Source organism: Zonotrichia leucophrys, chromosome 1 (assembly GCF_028769735.1).
Source record: "Zonotrichia leucophrys gambelii isolate GWCS_2022_RI chromosome 1, RI_Zleu_2.0, whole genome shotgun sequence".
Classification (NCBI taxonomy): Eukaryota; Metazoa; Chordata; class Aves; order Passeriformes; family Passerellidae; genus Zonotrichia; species Zonotrichia leucophrys.
Window position 1 is genome coordinate 61,069,597 of NC_088169.1, and position 22,754 is coordinate 61,092,350.

At 39.9% G+C, this 22,754-nt stretch overlaps 1 protein-coding gene across 8 annotated transcripts in view; it reads right to left on the reverse strand.

Annotated features, from left to right (window-relative positions):
- The window catches only part of ENOX1 (ecto-NOX disulfide-thiol exchanger 1), a 357,261-nt gene that overhangs the window by 72,754 nt on the left and 261,753 nt on the right, over positions 1–22,754 (reverse strand). For all 8 annotated transcript variants that reach the window (XM_064714384.1, XM_064714364.1, XM_064714402.1 and 5 more), the window contains 2 exons: positions 19,120–19,353; positions 8,343–8,555 (listed from right to left, as the gene is read on the reverse strand). In XM_064714384.1, coding sequence (XP_064570454.1) covers positions 8,343–8,555; positions 19,120–19,353 — 447 coding nt within the window. The remainder of the gene's footprint in view (positions 1–8,342; positions 8,556–19,119; positions 19,354–22,754) is intronic.

Here is a 22,754-nt window from a genome sequence, read left to right on the forward strand (position 1 = left end):
TATGGGCCAGCCTGCCCTAGCTCAGCTTAATTTAATCCTGCAGACAGAGTCAGGGGGGTCATCCTTTACTAGCAGTCTCACCTCTCCTGCTCTCATCCTGGTACAGAGGTCTCAGCAGTGCAGACAGCAATTACAAGACTTACCAGAGGAAGAAGGACGTTTTCCTCCTACCCTGTCTCACCTACCTGAATACTAGAAAGAATGTCCTCTCTAAATTACTTCTACATTTCCCTTTGACTAGGCCTCCAGCATTTGAGACCAGAAGGGTTCATGCTTGGTCCCTCTTCCCGTTCCATCTGATTCAGACTGGCTTGTGTGGGTTATTAAGAGGCTTAGTGAATGTCACTAGTCCATACCTGGGTGATGCAGAAAGAAATACTACTTTCTAATACAATCCACATAGACAAATTAAAAAAAAAAATTTACCACAGCACTTACTACAACCCCTGGTCTTGTAAGAATATCAAACCCCTGTGTCAGCAGCCACTGCTTTTCTTTCTCCTTCTTTTAGCTAAGGAACTCAGTGGGAAACAGTGAAAGAGGAAGCAGTATGGGGAAACTAAAAGTGCCCAGTTTACAGGATTCATACTGAAACCTGTGCAGTAACTTGTCTGAGGTATGTATATCAAGAATTGATAGTTCTAGAAGTAGAATGCTCCCTGTTAAACTTTGAAATAAAGAAAAAAGTACAATTTAATTCCAGAGAGCCCAGTTTGCCCTGCAAGATATTGCTAGAAAATCTGTCTACAGTTTAAGCTTTGAAAATCTTTTAGGTTATGAAACCCTGGTTTAATTTACAACAGAGAAACTGACAGCTTGGTGTAACTGCAAGAGCTGGCGCCGTGCCATGTGATAAATCACTCGGACTCAACAAGACCACTTCACCTTCATGTCATTTCTCAACAAACAGGTGCCTGACATTAGACCAGCACAACACAGGAGGGCAAGCACAAATGTGCGATACCTGCTCTTTCAATGCCACCATCTTACATTATGGAATGGACTTTATGGACCTTGTGTTGACAACCAGAAAAAAACCTAAAAAAACCTCATCTGCCCCCCACCAACTCAAAGAAAGGGGAAGTGAATGCTGCTTTCTTTGTCAGCTTGACAAGATTATAAACTATTCCCAAGATTATCCACTATTCCCTAATTATTGCAGATAATTAGCTATTCCTTCTTTTATTTATTGTTAGGCACAGCTTTCTTTTAAGTTCTTAGATTTAAAAGTAGCAAAAGTGGGAACCACCATTTTTGGTAAATCTGTCCAAAAAGAGAACTCCCAGGGAACTCTGTAATGTAGGAACATCATAAATGACATTAAGTCATCGCAGGTCCCATTAAGTGAAGTAATAATTATGCAGGAATCTTGCAGATTGAAATATTCCCAGGAGAGCTATGTTTTTGGGGGGCATAATATGGTTTCTTTTGCTGAAGAAAAAGGATAAACATGTGGATGAGGAGGTTTCAAGAGTCATAGACTCTACTGGCAATCAAAACAAAAAAATTGTCTCACATACTTCAGGTGTGAAATTTACTTCTCCATCTGTTGCCATACCTTATGTTCTCTTGTGTGCCCTGACTTCTTCCTTCTGTAGTTTTGTTCCTTCTGTGTGTGTCCATCTTTTTCTCCCACATAGTCCATCCCTTTCCAAAACTCTTTTCTTGCCCCATAACATCTCTGTCATCATCAAAACTACACCATTTATGACAAATCCAGTGATTTGACATGAAGCATGACTAGTGCACACTGAAGGGAGCAAGTATTTCAATCACTCCTAGTTGCATAGGATTATTCATACTTATAAGGTTTATTCAATCATTTGTAAGCAGTCTGAACAGCTTTAGATGTGCAGACCACATGGTATGCACAGCCAACTCATCCTTTTGGGTGAAACCACCTTTCCTTCCTTGCCTAATGACTCTTCCCTCATCCTTTATTTCCATAGAACATTTACAGCTCAGTTCTGTGATGCATCAGGCCCTTACCCCTGTCTCTACTCATCAAGGCAAGTCAAAACCAAGCACAGATTTCCACGTGATTAAAGCACATGCTTCTTTGCCTTGAACCTTGTGTCATCATCTAGGAGAAATGCAGATTGCAGGCAAGTGGCATGAGTTGTCAAAACAGACTGAATTCTTTTGGAAGGCAGTGCTTTTATTTTTCTGCAAAATACCATGCATATTTAATGGACTACATTAAAAAAAAACAAAACCACACATCCTCTTAAAAGTAACAGAAGAGCTTCTGTTGAAATTCTGTCCATGCTTAAATCAATACCAAGATTTGTATTGACTTTAGGTGGAGTGAAAGCTACAGACAATGGAAGGAATGCAGTCATTCAAAGAAAATGAAGCACAGAGGAATAAGCTATGGGAAATACTACCAATTGCAACCACAAAGGGTTATACTGCCAAAAGAAAGAGAGCAACTACAAGAACACAAGGTAAAATAAAAATGGAGTCTTTCATCTCTATTCTCTGCCACTGCCACAGCATCCTGTATAGAAATGCTTTTAGGGAACATGTGTATATGAGATAGAAAATCTCATAAATGGAAGGACAACTGAAAAAAGAATAAAGAGATCCAGCTGAGCTTTACTGGACAAATTATCAGTATAGAAACAAGCCAAGAGCACACTGACTAAATGAGCTAACAAAAGGAACTGGATGGATTGCAGAGGTTATTTTGTACTTTTTATTTTTTCTTTTTTAGAAATGCATCAAGGTAGAAAGCAATAGTGGCAACTAATGACATGGATGATTAATGTTTGTATTATAGTGGCATTCTATGACACCAACTGAGAACTGGGTTGCACTGTAAAAACACATTATATGACTCAATCTCTTTCACAAAGAGCTTAATGATGACCTAAAAATTGCACATAAAGTAAGCTTATATTTTTGAATTAGTCAGTGGCAAATGAAAGAAAGACTGTAAGACTGGACAATTAAAGAGCAGGAAAATCCTTTTAAAAGTTGTTATTAATGTGGAGCAATTGAAAGACTGCTCTGAAAAGCATGATTGTATTTTAAAAGTCTGACTGCTAAGCATTTAATCAGCATGCTTTTAATGTCTGTAATGAAACTGGCTTCATTTTTGGTGCTATAAGAATACTAAAAGTGGAAGGATTTTGGGGAAAAAGTACTGAAGTATGGAATTTAAAGGAAACCAGATGAGACAGTGATTTTAGCATTCATCATTATATCAATGTAAATTTTATCTTTTCTAAAGCAAGAGAGCAATTTCTGAAGTGAACCTGTAAAGAGAAAAACAAAACTGATGCCAATATTTTTTAAGAGAGCTCAGAAAGTATTTTTAACATTTTTCTTACTTTTTTAACATAAAAAAAAAGCAGATTCTATCTCTGAAGGCATTGATAATGTCAAAAGAGATTAAATCAAATCCAGGGAGATCAGAGAATGAAAATGAAGAAATATGAAAGGAGGAGAATTTTATTCAGTCTATTGAGAATGCTTTTCCCTTCAGAATTATTTAATTTTTTTTGTTTGTTTTTTGGATTTTTTTTCGTTTTTTTGTTTTTTGTTTTTTGGATTCATGTCAGATACCTACCAGCTATTTGATAAAAGTATTTGATGTAATCTAATATACCACTGGAGTCCTTTAGTAGAAAGGAAAGGAAAACTCAAGGTGACAATTGTTAGAGTCCAAAAAGGGGTACATGACACACAGCCTTCTCCCCAAACCTTTGATTCTTCCTAAATGGAGAGGCCTACTGAATCAGCTCAAAATTGAATCTAGCTTCACTTCCTGTTTCACAAGTAAGGGCTGAAGATACAGGCAGAGCAGGTAAACTGCATAATGTCATAATCCACAGAATCATAGAATGGTTTGGCTTGGAATGTATCTTAAAGATCATCTGTTTCCAACCCTCCTGCCACGGGCAGGGACGCCTTTCACTAGACCAGGTTGCTTAAAGCTTCATCCAGCCTGGCCTTGAACACTGCCAGGACACTGTGGGGCATCCACAGCTTCTCTGGGCAACCTGTGCCAGTGTCTCACCACTCTCACACTACGTTTCTTCCTAATAGCTAATCTAAACTGGTCCCCTTTCAGTTCAAAAGTAAAACTTTTGAACTGAAAAAAGTAAAAGTTTCAAAGAAAACTCCTTGCTCATGTTCATGCTGGACATCAGGAAGAATTTTTTCACTGAAAGAGTGGTTAACCATTGGAACAGGCTTCCCAGGGTGAAGATAACATCCCTGGAAGTGTTTAAGAAATGACTGGACATGGCACTTAGTGCTATGGTTTTGTTGGCATGGTGGTCTTTATTCAAAGGCTGGACTCAAATGATCTTGGAGGTCTTTTACAACCTTACTGATTCTATGATTCCATGGGAAGTAAACTGGTCAGGGGGCCCCATGATAAAAACCACCCTCCTCTCACTGTTCTCCCACAGGCACACAAGAGACCGATTCATAGACTCTGACAGGGACCTGGTTTCAGAGTCCACTAAGTCCATTAGTTCTTAAGTAAAATGGGCCAAAATGTCCAAATGATGGAGTGTCATAATCTGCTCAGTAACCAGCCATGGGGCACTTCATTACATCATGTGTATAACCTATCAACTTGTATACTGGGACACTTCCACCACCTTCTGTGTCTTACTCTTTAGATACCAAATTAATTTTTGAATATGGAAATATTATTCACCTGTAGGTACCTTTTTCAGTGTTTCTAAGGGAGACTGCATTAAATAGTCTGAAAACTCAGTAAGAGGTAGGCAAAGTTTACAATGCATGGAGAAGAGAGTCAGAAGAGGAAATTGAGGCTTTGGTGCAGTCTAAAAAAAAACACCAACAACCCAACAGGGATATCTCTAGGGCCTCCATTTTTCTTAAACATGGGGACAAACATCTGTAAACCTTACGCTGAACAGGTGGCTTGGGAGAAAATGAAACAGAGATGAAGGGAAAGCCAAGGGGCAGTGTCGCATGTATCTAAGCTGGGGGAGTAAATAGATGTTGAACCACAAAGACAGACCTATCCTAAATCCTTGAAAACAATCCACACTTTAGGCACAAATTCAAATCTAAAAAAATCAAGTAATTTAATAAAAAGAAGGAAGTAGAAATTTTTCTCTCTTAATCCCTTAAATAACTGAAGAAGCACCATACTAAGAATCCCTGTAGCACTTAAATCAGGTGCTATAAATTGGTGGTGTGACAACAGTAATACACTTTATTTCACAGATTATCCTGGCACAAGTACCTTGATGAGGTAATTAATTCACGTGCTGAGCAATTGACCCAAATTTTTAGGGGTAATCTGCTCAGTAATCTCCTAAATACCTCCAGGCACAAATTTGTAGCAGGGATTTCAACGCCTGTACTTCTTTATTAGTTAGGCCATAAGATGAAATGTTCTGGTCACAGTAATCCTCATTAATAAGAAAGTATTTTCTACTGAGACCCACCAAGATTCTATGTGTGTGTATGTGTGTGAGTGTGTATATTCCAGGTGAGTGCACTTGAAGCCAATTTTATTTCTTTTTCACTCCCCATAACATTCATTGCTGGCATTTTTTATCTAACTCCAAGTTCTTCCCTTATGCTACACCCATCTCTATCAATGCTGTACACGGTTAGTGGGATTAATCTGCTCTGAACAAGACATGTGAAAAGTGGGACATCTGGTTCAGAGCTAGGCCCCCTGTGAATCCTCTATGGGCAGCAGAGAAAAAATGGCATATCCAAGGGATGATTCACCTCATTGGAAGAGCACCATGAGGTCAGTTTGATGACTCATTCCGTGGAGTTTCTTATTTTTCTCTTCTGAATGCAAAGAAAGCCCAGAATGGTCAGCTCCAAACTGACATCTGACCTAGTTCATGAGAGAGGACTGCCACATGATATTTTTAAAATACTGTAATATTTATGTCAAATGGCCACACAGCTGCAGCATAACACTAGACTTGTGGATCCTTACTCCAGAAAAGCAGAAGTGGGTTTCTATCAGTCTGCAGAATTTAACAGGCCACACACACCTATTTTGGACATCTCATATTTTCAAACTCTTCTTCATAAAGCAACTGACATATTGTAGTCAATTATGCAGGACTGTGGAACAGCAATGGAAAAAAATGCACGAAAAACACTCCTCAGATCAATTCAAATACAGATCAATTCAAATTTCCTTGCAAAAAGGAAGCTCATTTCAGAATCTCCATGCTTAGCAATCTTAGGCATATACATGTGTAAAGGAAAAACATTATCCATCTGTTCACAGCAAGTTTCCAAGGAATTTTAATAAGACATTAACGCTAATAATGGTCAGTGTTAATGATGTTTATAAAATAAACAATGGGGAACATATGGAAAGCTTGTAAAACTTGTTCTTATAAAATCCACAGCGTAACACCTTTCCCTGAGGATGCTTTTTGCTGACCTTGTCCTCCTAGGCCAGATCTGTCAGAAACTTTCTTCTTCCAGACGCTGCTGTTACTGTGGCACTAGGAAACTCACATTTTGAAGCCAAAGCTATTTCTGTTTTTGTAAGTTCAGCAGTCAGCACATTACAGGAGCAAAAAAGATGGCCAAAACTGCATATTTCCACCTGAAACTACAGGGATCTCTATTTCCAAGTGACAGATGTTCTACAACAGTTGGTGACAAATGGGCTAATTTAGACTGATTTAACTAAAGTTCAGCCTGCTGACAATGGGGGACTTTTTTTAATGCAGCTGAAGAAGGCATTTCTGAATGCTAGAGCTGGCTGTCGCACACAAAACTAGAGAGGCCCTGGTGTGAACTGAACAGCACGCAATGCGTGGTGCCTGCATCTCTGTGCCTCACACTGCCTTTTAGATGCTGAGACAGAAGACAACAATGCCTAGCAAATTACCAAGGGAATTAGTCTTTTAAACTTACTCTCTGAACATATGTCCCCAGAAATCAAATGTCTTTGGCCCAGAATCTTTGTTTCTAAGTTCTGGCATCTAAACTCTTACATTAGGATATATGCCCTGTGGTGAATTTGTCTTCTGAGATGATGAGCTCTCCATCACTTATGCAGGAAGCTTTAGTGGCTGCTCTGCTAAGCCAGACAAGTCCATCCAAGCTTAAGCCCTCAACCCAAGCTTTTAAAGGATGCCCACTGAGGGACCAGAAATTAATTGCACAAAAGCCTTTAGGGCACTTTTTCTTTTTCTAATGTAAAGTTTAGAGGCATGATTCTGAAATGACAATGTAAATTATCTGGTAAACTATCTTGGGGTTTGTTCTCAACTGGCACATGAGGGCTGGCTCCAGGCTTCACTTTCTGAGTACCATAATGCCTTTTCCTTGAGGAGCAACAAGGGACATGTTAAAAACCACCAACAATTAAATCCATTTTATTTCTCCTTTTTTCTTGCCTTTTATTTTCCTCCTCTCTCCTCTCCTCTCCTCTCCTCTCCTCTCCTCTCCTCTCCTCTCCTCTCCTTCCTCTCCTCTCCTCTCCTCTCCTCTCCTCTCCTCTCCTCTCCTCTCCTCTCCTCTCCTCTCCTCTCCTCTCCTCTCCTCTCCTCTCCTCTCCTCTCCTCTCTCTCTCTCCTCTCCTCTCCTCTCCTCTCCTTTCTCTCTTCTCCTCTCCTCTCCTCTCCTCTCCTCTCCTCTCCTCTCCTCTCCTCTCCTCTCCTCTCCTCTCCTCTCCTCTCCTCTCCTCTGAAGAAAACTGCTAGGCAAGTATCCTGATCATTGTTTTATGAGGGAACCTAATTAGGGTAAGTTCATTGATGGTATTTCTGTACTAAGGAAACAGCTGCCAGCACTAGATATTTAAGACAGTTTATCTGCACAATTAATACTGGCAGATCAGTCCTGATGCCAGCAGCAGTACAGCATACTTTTCTACTGTGGAGGTGGCCTTTATCTGTCAATATATCCCTGTAAGTTACTGGATTCTACTGCCTTTTACCTAAACACAGGCTAAAAATATTACCTAATTGTGCTCTATTCTGCAATTGACCTAGTTAACTAGCTGCCACACACAGGCTACATATCCCCTCTCTCAAAAAAACCATGACCTTTTCTCAGAGCAGTGAGGCTTCTGTCTTGTCCATTCTTGAGGCGTTATGTCTACACAAGAGTAGACATTGTGAATAGAGCACGTCTTCATCTATTAATAAAAAAAACTACTGAAACTTTGCTCACCTTGAATAATAAGTTCTTAGGAATGGTCCTTGATCCTCCAAACTGCCATAGAGTATGGAATAGGATGTGAAGTAGAGCATGACTGCATTGCAACTACTTACCCCCAAAACAAACAAGCAAAATGATAAAACCACTACCACCACCACCACCATCACTACAACAACACGGACAAAAAGGGAGTTACTTACATTGAGTGAGGATCCCCGTTAAGGCATTTTTGAAACTCTCCTTGGCTTGCTCCATTTCTTGCTCGTGAGCCGCCTTCTCGTTCATGAGCCGGCGGACGTGGCTGTTGGCCGACTGCACCATGGAGTAGAACTGGTTGGCAGAGCGACGATTCACCTCGCCTCGCTCAATCCAGGTGAGCAGCACCGTGATGGCCTCGGAAAACTTGCTATCATCTAGAACAATCAAAGCACAGGTTTCAAATTGCAGGCATAAATATCCTGCTGAGAACACATTTTCTGCTCCGTGTCACATTAAAATCACCATAAATCCTGCTTGCAGTATATCATTTTGGGCAACTTTTGTGTCCTTTGTTCCATCAGATGTAAGAAGCCAATACAGCCATGTGAATCTACATAAATCTTCAAGACTTGTCTTCTCCTCATTTTAATCGCTTTCTCACAACAAAAAGCAGTCTCCCCACCTTCCCTGTGGCCTGAGTCTTCACTTTTGCAATGTGTCCCTTAAGCCATTCAGCGATATGGAATGACCTTACAGAGGGAGTGAGGAGACCTCTGTGGTACTGGACTCACTGAGGAAATGAAATGTGTCTGTGTTAATCTGCCCAGCCAAAATCTCATCTTGGAGCTTGGGCTCAGCCATACTTCTGTCAACAGATTTCACTAACATCATGTTGTTAATTAAGGAACAATGTTGAGGCTGAACAATTCCTCCTCAAAACACTGATTAATTATAAGGAACTGCTTTGAACAGACAATGTGCCTGCATTTGTTTTGCATTATTTGTTTTGTACTATTTAATGTTTCACATTATATATTTTTAAAGGATTTCAAATGAATCCAGGAAAACACCTAGATTACATCCTCATGTTTGCCATTCAGGTAATGAAAGTTGTTTTTCTCTCCAGAAAGACTGACAAAACAGAAGGCCAAATTTTGCACACTCCCTCCCCAGGTAATCTTCTTTCCTCTGACAGTGCTCTCAGCTTCCTCAAAAGACTCTAAGCACAGCATCCATTACACTTCAGGCTTCATCAGGATTAAGAGGAAACATTTCTTTTCAAGTCCCATTTAGACTGAACTGCAAGAAAATATTATTACAAGAGTGTCTTCCTGTGGAACCATTTTTGTGCAATTTCAGTATCATTTTTTCACCAGGATTTTATTCTATAAAACTTCAATTTACCAACAACTCATTTTAAACATCTCATCTAGTGCTTTTTGGTTATATTTCTGTATATATATTTTAGATGGTATGCACACCTTTATGTAGGAGAAGGTATATGGTCATTGCAGGAAGATGTGGTGTAGTCATAACCAACAGACACTTAAAACAAAAACTGGAAAATACTAAACCCAGCAAACTGTGCTACAGGATACATAAACATGTGACACAGTTTGTAAGACTTTCCATGTACAAAGAATAATGAAATACTAATTGTTAAGTGATGATTCTGGCTTTTATTCTGAATCAATAATCACTTCCTTAAAAGGTGAGTAGCCTAAAATACAGAGAGAACTAGTGACAAGCTCTGTGCCCACAGCCTCTGAAGAAGAGATTTTTACATTGCCTGATCTTTAACATCTTATTAACTGAAACGTGCTTTCAGCTACAGCAATAAGATTTGCACTCCACAGCTGAATAGTCATGTTCACCCAAGATCCCTCAAGAAAAAAGCGCAAAATAACATGCAACACATTCCCTGTGTAAAATGGTGTATCTGTTGTAAAACATTAACATGTGATTCATTAGCACCATTCATTAATTTTCGCTGGGCAGGAAGAGTCAGATGGGCATTCCTTCATTTCATATTGTCCCCTTGGATCAGACTCCACTTCTGAGCTTTGCTGGGTACATATGCAGCAGGAATGCATTAAGTGGCTCTGACGAGCAAGGTTGGCTGAATATAGACCCTAAGAAATGCCAAATGTAAACAAGACTCATGCAAAGCCTCTTCACTGTGAGGAAACATGAGGATAAGGCTCTCCAAAGGACTTGGGCAAAATCTTCAGCCTGCCGAGTTCTATGGGAACTGGATGTCAAAGACACAATACAGCCAAGAACTCACCCCTGAAACACAATGTTTATTATAATTACACCAGTAAATAAGAATAACCTGTAATGGTTTCTGGCAATGTTAGCATGTTTCCACGCATAAGGAAAATCAGCAGCACAGAAATATCCTCCCTTTTCCTCGTTTTAGTCTCTCCCCAGTACTCATTTAAGTGCTGTTTTGCTGTAGAGCCTCTATGAAAAAAAACATCCTTCCCTCATTTTGTTTTTATCAGGCACAGTGGGTGTCTGTAAGGGATGTTCGTAAACATATCATCCTTCTGCCACGTAGATTCTACCCATTTAAAAGGACATGCTGAAAACCTGTTTTCATCATACTATACTTCTAGGGAGCTGCAGAGGTCTGTGGGACTGTTATAGTTAATTCACAGCTCTGCTCACAGAGCAGGAAAAAATCCTTTCATTGGTAAACATCAGCATCTTCATTGATTACATAATTAGAAGTTACATTCAAAAATGCTAGAGGGTAATATATGCACAACAGGAGCACATTATTTAATAAAATCTTTTCTCTACTGTTTTAAAATTTATGTCACCTTAATTTCTAACTTTTCTATTCCTGAGCTCACTCAGTGACTGGTATAAGGTAACTCACCGTGAATCCATTTGTTTCATCCAGAATACTTTCTTAGCAATGAAAATCAGATTTTTATATGAGATTGTTCATTTCTTTTTTAGTTAGTAGATAAATAGTAGAAGAAATGCAGCAACGGAATCCAATTTAAACAGAGCGTGAACTGCCTTATGATTGCAGCCGTTTATTTAAAAAAATAAAACAAAACTCCTAATTCTGTTCAAAATTATTCCCTCATGGTAGGATGCACATAATTATACACTGTTTAAAAACACACTCTTCAAATAAATTCCTTTATATAAGACATGTTCCCATATGTAATTGTTCTTTTAAAATAAGCATGTGGCAAATTATTTCTTACACTTAGAGCTTTCTGCTCCTCCAAGTCACAGCATATTCTAAGCAAATAAAGTAGGTTTTATCAGTCCTGTTTTTGCTGTCTGTTTAATGGTGAGGTGAACTGTGCCCCAGAAGTGCCTGCTGCCCTCAAGCAGCTGCAAAGGGAGCCTGGGCTGGCCTGCTCCTGTGTTGACATCCCTGCAACAGGCACACGTTTGGTTGGAGTAATCCCAACATTCCACAAGGGCTGCTGCAAGCACCTGCACCCCTGTATGTCCCTGTAAAGGGCAGCTCTAACACAAGCTCTGACAACGTCGTGTCATTTGAAGATTATTACCCATCCATCCAGGATGGCTTGCTGGGTCTCTGTCGATAGAGATTTCCAGGTGCTGCCAGACTCAATCACAGCACACTAGAGATAAGATATTTCAAATTCCTTTTATATCAACTGCAGATATTTGACATTTAAATCCAAGCTCACAACTTAGATGAAGTGAAATATAAAGAAAAGAAAATGCATCCCTAGAGCTGCCCAGAAAATTGTTAACAGGAATAATTCTATGAAAAAAGCGAATAATTGTTGACAAATGTTTTGCATTTCTATGCTTGTAATTTGACCACCTCTAAGCAACCCCAACTGGAATAAACATTTAACTGGAAAAACTGTGACAACAATTGTTACAGAATGATATCGTGGGAAAAGGTGTTGGAAAGAGGGGTTTTACTTTCAGCTTATGGAGTTTCCCTGGTGTAACACAGGGTAGAATTCAGCTCAGAGTAACCTCAAATGTGACTATTTATCTCTCAGTATTAAGCACCTCCATCGGGTGCTTTCACAACTTGGCTGATGGTGTCTAAGGTCTCAGCCATTAGAAAGGATATAGACTAATGTATCACTCTGAAGCCAGGCACTCAAACACTCTTATTTCTACAATTTTTACATTTATAGATATATTGCAAATATAGCTAATTTGGTATTTCTCTGTTTCAAGAGCCACACTGCATGCTGGACTTCTAGCTAGAACAAGATCAAACTTTGGGCTACTGATTTAGCTTTGTTATTATCTTTTCAACCCTGGTCTTTCTCAGATGTTTGAAAAGTATCTGAGATCTTCCACACAACACTTTGAGCCTCTCTAAATAACAGCAAACCTTCTACACTGTCCTATGGGCTATGGTGTTGTCCAGAGTCACCATACACTGTCTCTTGTCCTGAATCTTGCTCTCATAATGCAACCTCCCAGACTTGCAAGGACATGCTGAAGAGACAGAGTTGGTCTTAATCCAATGACTACACCTAGAAAGCTCCCGTGCTGTTGACCTATGTTTTGGGAAGCATTAATGATCTTATTATTCTTGGCCTCTCTGTAAGATGGGAAGGGGCAGGTACACCTTTATGCCAAGTTCTGCCCTGACCAGCAGAAACCCAATAAACAAAGACCCCCTGAAGGTGCTCTTGTAAGTACTGAGCATGACTGTGCTGCAGGGCAGGCAGAGAAAGGACAAGGGTGGTGGGATATGTCTGTCCTTTTTTGCCTCTGATTAACAGCCTGTCCTCTGTCAGCTGTAGCAGTGCCATGGGAAGATGTGTCCCCTGCCTCATCCTTGTGCTCAGCACTACCCCTGTGCTCATGGTTACACTGCCCTCAGCCTGCCTGGAGCTGCCCAGCTGCTCAGACTCCAGCTCCAGTTTGTCAAACTGGGCCCAGTTCAAACAGGAAGGTGGCACAGTTCACTTCAGGATGGAAACTTCTTCATTACGTAAAGCCGCAGCCAGGGGAGGATGTATGGCCACGGTTACTCTTAATCTGACTCCTGACTTGATAATTTATTAAACTAAAACTATGATTTCTAAATTGCAAAGACTGAATTCAACACGAAAAAGAATAAACATTAGGAGGTGACTGCTGTGGGTGAACCAGGTCAGAGAAAAGGTTCACTAACCTCTCTCATCAGCAGGCTCAGCCCAGCTCCCCCGTGCATCAGGAACAATTTTCTTCCCAGCACATACCACTTCTGGTGCCAAAATGACAACCTATTTTTCTCTTGGCTTAAGAGCTTCTTCTGTACAGAGTGCCTGCCAGTGACCTAGAAACACAACTCTTCAGTCTACTACCCTCACCTTCTTTTTTTCCTGCTCAAATCCCTTATATAATTGGGCCATGCATCACACACATCAGTCTAGTACTTTTGGGATTAATAACATTTTTAACCCAGTGGCATTGCATAACAAGTAAGAATCAAGACATACAAATTCATACTGCCAAAGGGTTTTTTTAAAGAATGATTAATATCCACCTTACTATTTCTTAAATAGCCTTAACTGCATACTATAACCAAGAAACTTTTCCAGTTATGTAACAAATCTCTGACACTAGATTTGATAAAAATACACTTATATGTTCACTAAAAGATATATTAAAAAGTAGTCTCTCCCCCCTATGTAATCAAACTCTTTCTTTCTTTCAAATTAAATCACACAAGATTCTTCCTGGGGTGGGTGTTTCATGTCAGACACAGAGATCCATTATCTTCTCCTGCTGATGCCATTATTTCCAATGAAAAGTAATTATGAGGGTATTGAGTTTCCTCCCTATTTCTCAAAATCACACCAAAAACTTTCAGATCAGCGAGCTGCCATTTCCCAGCTCTTAGTAATTAACTTGAGTCATTTTGCAGTGTGGTACATTTAATCCAGTGGGCTTATATTAAAACCTCAAAATCTGCATTGATACAATACAGATGAGGTGAGGGAGGACGTTTTTAGTAATGCACTAAGCAGTGAGTGTACCTCCTGTAGGCTTTGGGAGGCATGTGCCCAGGGAATTGGGTTACCAGGCTGCTGATAGCTGAACCCACCTTATGCTCTTGTGCCAGCAGACAAAAGTGCCCTCGCACCGTGCCTGCTCACAGCCCCTGTGCGAGGCTCTCGAAGCCAGATGTATTGTGCCACAGCAGATGTCAGCAGCATATGGAAGAAGGAAGGAGAAAATGATAATCTAAAACCAGGAATGGTGAGGGAACAGATTTGATGCTAAAGCGTCGAAACATGTCTGTTTCAGGGCTCTGTCCTGATATACCACTAATAAAAAAAATCTGTGCTTAAAAAAAGCCCAGAGTCGCAGCACTTAAACCTGGTATTCACTGGATTTGTTCATAGGATCTCACTTTGCCTCCCGTCTGACGTAGCTCTGCACTGAATTTGAGCCTTTCTGCATGAGACTTGCCTCCCTGCATAACTGCACTGTCTCTCTAGTGCTCCACCAGTCTGGCTCCCCAGTTGCAAGGTGATATTAAAAGCAGCGTATTTTTCTTCTCAGTGAAATATCCTGTCTCCCAAGCAATTAAATGTTGTTTATATTTCAAACCATGTGCAAGAGTTGAGATTGTCAGGCTTGATGTTACCTGAGTCTTGTGCACGGCACATCCCTCATTCTACTGTAACTGCCATCTATTTATTTTAATTTCCAATCTGTGCTCTCTTCAGGGGATAATACAGTGCCTGGCAAAGAAGCAGCTTCTCAATTTTTAAATTATATTTCTTAAAATGAAAAACTGTATGAATAACTTCCCTGTGCTCATAAAGAAACACTATATTAAAAAGGGAGGTAAATTCCAGGGTATTGTATTTAACTCTCACATATTTATGTTTCCTTTGCTCAAAATATTTAAAAACTCAGATATTCAGATATAAAGAGATGCCTTTGTTAAGTGATAGAACTATTTAGCTACCCACAGCAAATCAGACATATGTAGCATTTTAAAGGATCTTATTTTCAAGAAGTGATTTCTGAAGATGATACCATTAGGTACAGATATGCTTGAATTAAGAAAACCATAGTGTTTGAAATCCTGCTTTGAAACGCAAATGTCATAAGCACAGATTAAAATGTTTTGTTCCAATGCACCTGACAGAGCAGCATTCCACTTAAAAGGTTCAGCCTATCTCCAGTTGTGCCTTGTTCCGGGCACCACATGACTTAACTGTTTATAATGCACCCAGGAAAACAGATGTCAGAGCATGCAAATTTGAACCTAAATATCTACTGACACATTCCACTGTGCAGTAATAACACATCTGATTTAACACTGAGGAATTAAAATCTCACAAATGCTGCAATGAACCAGAAGAAGTGAAAGTCACTTTTTTCTAGTGTAATTGCAGAAGACACAATATTCTGCTGGTTTTGTCAAAACAAGAACTCAAGGTCTATTTTCAAAGGCTGTTGAAGGAGGTAAATAACATTTGCACTTCATTGTAAATGACCTTGGATTCCCAGAGTTCACATCTGTGAATTTATTGAGGTATTTTCTCAAGGAATAACAGATAAGAAGGATCTCATGCTCTTCATGTTACTCATCTTGTTGGAATGCTGAAGCTCATTTAATTTTGAAAATCAAGGCTCAGGCTAATGATATGAATGGCACAGGAAAAAAGTGTTCATACTGCCAACAAGGAGAGAGTTAAGAAGGACTTCATTTCCAGGAGTAATGAAGATCTTAATAAATAAAAAAAAAAAGGAAAAAGGCAAAAGGGAAAAGGAGATACACATAAACAAACACTGTTTGCTACACACTAATTGCAAAGTGATGAAAAATTGCACTGGTCCATAGTTTCTTTAATTCCCGCAAAAATTAAGTGTTCAAAACGAGTTCTTTGCAGATATGAAGGGATTCAGGGTAGTCCACCGGGAATGGAGAGTATATGATAAATCCTCATGTATAGGAGGCCTCAGATGCAGTGGACTCCCAGTCCCAGTCACCAGCCACTGGAGAACTGGTTCCTTTGCTCTGTGAAACTCCACACCAGTAAAGACTACCTGGCTGAAAATTTACAATGAAATTCTGTTTCCAACTGGCACAAAAGTTCCTCTATACTCTCTCACCCACAGTCACTGCTGTACCAGGTAACTTCAGCACACCAGAGGAACAGGAATATGTTGACAACACTGGGGCAAGGGTTTCCAGCCAAGTCTGTTACACGAAACAATGATTTCTTACTCTTATGCTGCAGTTTGCAGAAAGTGAAAAAAATTATTGTCACCTGTGTTACAGACTCAGTAAGTATCTAGACCACATTAGGGGAGTGGCTGATAAGCCTACTTCATCTCTGCTCTCCATAAGGTTTCCTTGCTGTCAGGAATTTCCAAGGTTATTTTGACAACAAAAGTTGCCTGGATTCAGACCAAGTTATCTACATCTGTGGTTGCAAAGCAGTATCTTGGGTTGAGATATGTTTAGTTATTTTGGCTTGCTTTTTAGCTGGTGTTGCTCTGTGAACTTCTGGAGGCACTGCAGGAGCTGAAACCTGCATGTTGGGCACCTGCAGCTCTGCCTCATGAGCTGGCAACAGAGCTCAGGAGTCTTTTGAAGTGGGCACTACAGCAAGGTCATGACCTTCCTTAAGGAAACAACTGCAGAGCATCTGCTGAAGAAACAATCTCTCAAGTTAAATCCTGACAATTGCAGACATATTGTGATCCCTCTTTCCTTTAGGATGAATTCTCCAGGCTTTTGCAGCAGCACAAATGTGCTGATAATACAGAGACGTGAGATTTTAACTCCAAGTTTTATATTTCTCTGTGAGTGTGTGTGTATATGTGTATGTCTGTGTGTGTATGGGTACATATATATATATTCTGCTACTTTCATCTGAAGTCCACATTTAAATTGCGAATGTATGATGATGGCTGGACTCAATCTTAGAGGTCTTTTCCAACCTTAATGATTTTATGAGTCTATTACATGAACTGCCCCTTGCTAGAGAATTTTCTTTAATGTTGCTTTACTTCTTTTTTTAGGATGTCACAAAGAGCTCGTGGTGATTCCATGTTGCCCAAGGGAGCCTATAAAGTTCAATGCCACTATTTTACAGATGCTGGCTGTGATGCCATAGGAAAGGTAAAGCAGACCAGTGTAACTACTCAAGCCCACTCTGCTTTTTTTACTACCTAGAACAGGGCACAGCTCATGCCCACTTAGAAGAGAGGGATCTTTTCTGCATTCTCCACCCTCACCTATCAGTACAGATCCAGGGTGGTGTCTTTAATTTCACAACAGTCACAGCAAGGCAACTGTTAATTAGCAGAACTTTTAAAATTGCAATATATTATTTTGCTGGATTTTAATGATTTTCAACCAATAAAAAAATAAACTTACCTTTTTTTTTTAATGTAAGTGACGTACATTGCTGGAAGTTTATTTCTGGAGAAACAGTTATGCACATAGTATTGGTCTATATTGTGCTAAAAAATTTTTATATTAAACTTGAGCATATATGTCAAGTTCTGGTTAAATTTCCCTTAGGAGAACCAAAGAGTGGATTTGCTTGGAGTAGATTTTAATTAAGTATGGAAACTTCCCATAATGAAAAGAAAAATCCTTCTAAATATAGTCATCTTAAACATCTTGCAAAAACCCACATTCAGTTGCCCCAAGCAATGACTAACCATATGGAAGAAATTGTCCAGACGTCTTGTATTTTCTGGTTTAGTTCAGGAAACCTGTAGGCCTTACTACATAAAGAAAACTTCCCTACAAAAGATTAACTCTAAAATATTCAACTAAAACCAGATGGATCTAAAACTGGACTGGAAGCTAGGTATGAATTAAAATTTCTTGTATTAGGGCCTCTCTTCCTCTGGTCTATAAACCCATCTGGGTTATTTCACCAATCTACCAGATAGATTGATGAATTATTTTATGGAGAAGGGCATCTGGTGGGGATGAGAATCAGCTAAACTAGCAACTGACTGAGGCAGTAGCAACAGCTAACAGCAACCAATGCAGTACTCAGAGAGACAGCAGGGTGCATCTCTGCTCCACGCTCCAAGGATGAAACACTTTGCACTGTCCTTCTTCGGCTCCCCAAACATTCCTCATAGTTAGAACAGAGACCAGTGTGATGACAGCTAGATAGCCTAAGCCTAATCTCATTAATTCTGAAATAGTGGCAAGAATCACAGCTTCTTGTGACCTGGCACACAGTTAAGCAATGTGCTTGGCCATCATGGGGGAAAGAATGCCAAACACAGCTGCTAAACACTTGATGAAAATAAATACAACTCTAAGAGGTGTGAAAAGTTGTTTACTAGATATTTCTTTTATATATATAAATTTTGTTACCATGAATAACTTTATTTCTTTGCTTCTTACTGTTTATGTTAGCTATTAAAATAAAATGAATCCTTGAAGCGCACCCTTGAAAAATATTAACTCAGTAATTGGACCTAGAAAAAAACAAACAAGGAAGCAAACACATACCAAAACATGACACTATCCTGCACAAGTAATTCTAACCCTAAAGAGGGAGTGAATGAAGGGATGGTGTGTGTCAGAGATAAGTTGTGTCAGCTCATGTGGACAATTTGAATGCCAGGGACAGTCAAGTGCATGTGACGGAGTAACCTACATGTCAAGGATTAAAGTAATTTTAAGAATAAGGCCTTTCATGTGAAGAAGGATGCTTGCAACAGGTTGTCTTACTGTGAGAGTATTTCCAAGATATATGATGTCAGCAACTTAACAGAAAAAAAAACCCCATCTGTAGCATTCTGAAGGCTGTGTTTTAGCTGTTAAAGCACAGGTAGATAGACAGATGTCATGCATTTCCAGCAGGTGAGTGAGTGCCATTGCCACTGGCACGGAAATGGCAAAGACAGCCATTTCAATGGGGAAAGCTAACAGGGCAAGTAATGAAACACATCAGAGAGAAACTGGCTTCACTGCTCTGGCCTCTGCATGGCTCCTGCTTTTAAGTAATAATAAACTGAGAAGTAGCAAATGCTGCTTACCTTTCAATTTTTCAGCCAGCAAAGCAGCTTCGTGTTCAGAATAATGCATTATTGCCGGAGGTGAAGGAGGGCGCAGTCTGTCTTCTTCCATTTTACGTCTGTGGCGTTCTTCTCTGGCCAGCATTCTTTGTTTGCATTCCCATTCATAAAAGTCATCTCTTGCCTGAGCAAAATCAACATGAAGGCGACCTGAATCCTTTTTGTCTGTGCTAGATCCTAATCTCATGCGGTAACCTGAAATCAACAAGTAGAACTAACTGTTGCAGGATTTATTTGCTCAAATTGCTCTTCATTTTTTCCCCCTTTTCAAGTGCAGCCAGGAAAAAATATAGATTAACAGATTCCCACATATCTATGCAATATCTATCAATCACCACGTTTTCACAAGAAGATAAAAATCCATCCACTCATTTTTCTTCACCATTTCCTACACCACCTATCATCATAGTAGATGAACTGAAAAGTCAACCCTAAGGTATGGAAATTACATTTCTGTTTAGAAATCTCTCAAAATACGTAATTTTTCCACATGATACTTCCAACTTTAAAAAAAGTCAGATAAACAAGAACCAATTATTTAAAATAGATCTGTTTTAGTCCAGATGGGGAGTCCTTCTTCCACCGATCCTGTTGAGATCGTGTTCAGTCTAGTGTTTTTCTCCACCCTGCCAAAGGAATTGGAAGTATGGGGAAAGGCTGAACTTTCCAAAAGCCATGACTATTGGTAATGTGGGAATTGTGCTACATAAAGTCCTGCGTCACAAAGAGGATGGTTCCATAACTACAGTGATGCCAGATCTCAAATTTAGACACTTTACAATTGCAACCATTATTTTCAAATTCCCCAGTGAAAATAAACTAGCAGCAAATACAAAACACCTACAAATTAATTGAGTTCATAATTTCTTAAGGTAATTTCTAAAGTAGGGACAAATTCATAAGGCATTTGCAAGACTCATTTCAGGACAAATAATGAAACCTGTTGTGCCTTATCTTTAGGGATACTCTGCATATTCATAATTTGGTCCATGTATCATATTCTAAAGTTAGCTGCAAAAAGTAACACTGCAAAACTTTAAGCTAAGGGCTACACAGCAGTACTAAAGAGTCACGATCTGAACTAAAACTGTTGACTACTGCCAGCGGTCCAAAAAAAATCATGCCAAAGCTATAAGAGGAGCTTTTTGTGGCCATATCTGGGCACCTGTCTTTTTTTCAAGTTTTATTTCTAAGGCACAAATATATACACAGAGCAGTTTGTCTAACTTTTAAAATGCCATCTCTGAGAACGTGTGAGAAAATACAATGCAGAAGGCTTCAAAAAGAGCCTTCAAATGTGAGTAAAATTAATCAGTCTACACAAGATAGCTCTAATTTCTCCATGCCAACATACAACAGCCCAGCAGAGATTTCTCAAATGACAGAATGCTGCAGAGATGAATTCTGTGCTGAGCTGGCACACAGGAAGCTCTTCAGAAATGCACACTACTGCAACCACTGCGTAATAACTCCAGGGAGAGGAAACTTCTATTCAAAACGTCAGTAAAAATGGTGTTTGCTGCTTTTGATCTGCAATCCGAAAGAACCTACCTTCCAGTCTTGTGGTTTTCCTGGGGTTTTAAGAGCTTTAGCACCTCACCACCACAGTTAAAATTCAGTTCTGAGCTTCCTCCAGGAAGAGCAAAGCTGAGAATTGTGTAGTAGATTAAGCACATCCTTGAAGAAATGTGTATCTAGGCATACTCTGTTTTACTACTGGAAAAACATCCTGCTGTATGAATAAAAGGGATTGTTTGTGCTAGAGCACAATAGCTTCAAAGACATTAAATATCCATATATGTAGTGATCCTTCAAACAAAAAAATAATCTGGGAGCCTTTTGATTTCACATTTTCCTTTCAAACACCTCCTTCAGCTAAGGAGTCTGCAGGTGAGGAAAAGATATGAGTTTCATTGTCCAGCAAGGAGTGCAAACCCAGTTGAAAAACTTGAGCTAAGTGTTTCAGAGGTCCTTCAAAACCAAAAGGCATAAAAAACTTCTTTACCAAGGAATGGTTTTGGTGGGTTCCTGCCAATGGAACCTATCAAATCTGGTCTCCAAGATTCAGGAGCTTGGGATGAAGTAAAACTGGATCTTGTAGGAGTGGCAAAGGAGGGGACGGTTTAATATTTTAAATTCCTCTTGGCTTTCCTTTCTCTAGCTTAGAGAAGCAAACACCACTCTTTCACCCCAAAAGCTTTTTGTGGCCATACATGTAGCTCTAGTCCAAAGGTGTTGAAGGGAAGAGTTACAGATACACCCTATTCAGTGTGAGATAATAGAAGAAGAGCATGGGTGACCTTTCAGAACTGGGCTCTGAACTAATGAGGGTGTAATTATATGGTTTTGTCCACAGAGGTGTAGGCACAAAGGAGTCAGCCAAAAGGGGTCACTGGTGCAGCTACCCTGATAACTGAGACAAATGTTAGCCCCCTGCTCCCCGCCAGTTTGGCGTGCCAGCTGCATTCCTCACACACTGCTTGCTCTGTGCCAGAACAGCATTATCAGCAATGAAAAGGACACTGCCAAGGTGCCAGGTCTCGTGAACCTAAAATTAGATCTCCCAGCTGGGCTGCACTTTCCAGGAAGACTCAATCTCTCTTCCTCTCCCCCTGCTGTCTTTCGCCTCCATTGGCGGGAGCACAATAGTTATGGGCAGAGACAGAAAAACAGCACTGCAGGAGGCAAAGCCCTTGTGGACTTCAAGGCCCCTCACATAAGCTAAATAAAGAGCTAATGAAAAGGACTGTGCATCTATAAGTTTTGTGTGCAGTGGCAAAACTAAGTTATATTAAAGTGGCCCTCACTTTTGAAGAAAATGGGAAAAAAAACCTGAACAGTGTACATTGCAGTAGCACGGGACAAATGGTTCCCTTTGGGAAACCAAATTAACAGATTTTGGAAATTTACCATGAATCACATTAAAAAAATGTGACTGCTTGTTTAACTCTAAAGACTGAAAGTGGTCAGCCAGCCAAGTGATTTCCACCAGCACAGAAACTTAGAATAACCTAGCTAAGAAGGGACCTTGGAAACCACCTAGTCCAGAGCAGGGTTAGCTTCAAAGTCAGATCAGAATGGTCACAGTTTGGCATCTTTCCCTTAACAAAAACAACAAATGCCTTAAGGACAGTTTCTTGCATCTTCATATACTGGGCTTTGCAGACACTATAGGACCAATGACCTGGCCAGTGAAGAACCAACTCCTTGATGGTTTGATAACTAGAAGGACTCTGCATGCACAACTGGCAGGCTCTCTTTTGTACATGAGATCCTCAGGCACCCATCTGTGCTGGAAATTTTGAGCCTCAAGGCAGCTGGGAGGCTTGGTTTTTTCAATACCATGTCTCCCTATTGATGTTTGAGGGTATTTGAATGTATAAGAGAAACACCTGGCACTGCCTCCCCTTCATGCATGGGCAATGAATTTTTTTCCCCATTTCTTTGCTCAGGGCTGCAGCTAGCATTAACTTTGTGCCTGGCTTGTTATTTTTAATTTCAGGTTTGCACACAGTGGAAGACGAAAAGGCTTTGGGAACTTGCCAAGATCCTCACTTTAAAGGAGCAGAAACAGGAAAAGTTAATGAAAGTGCTAA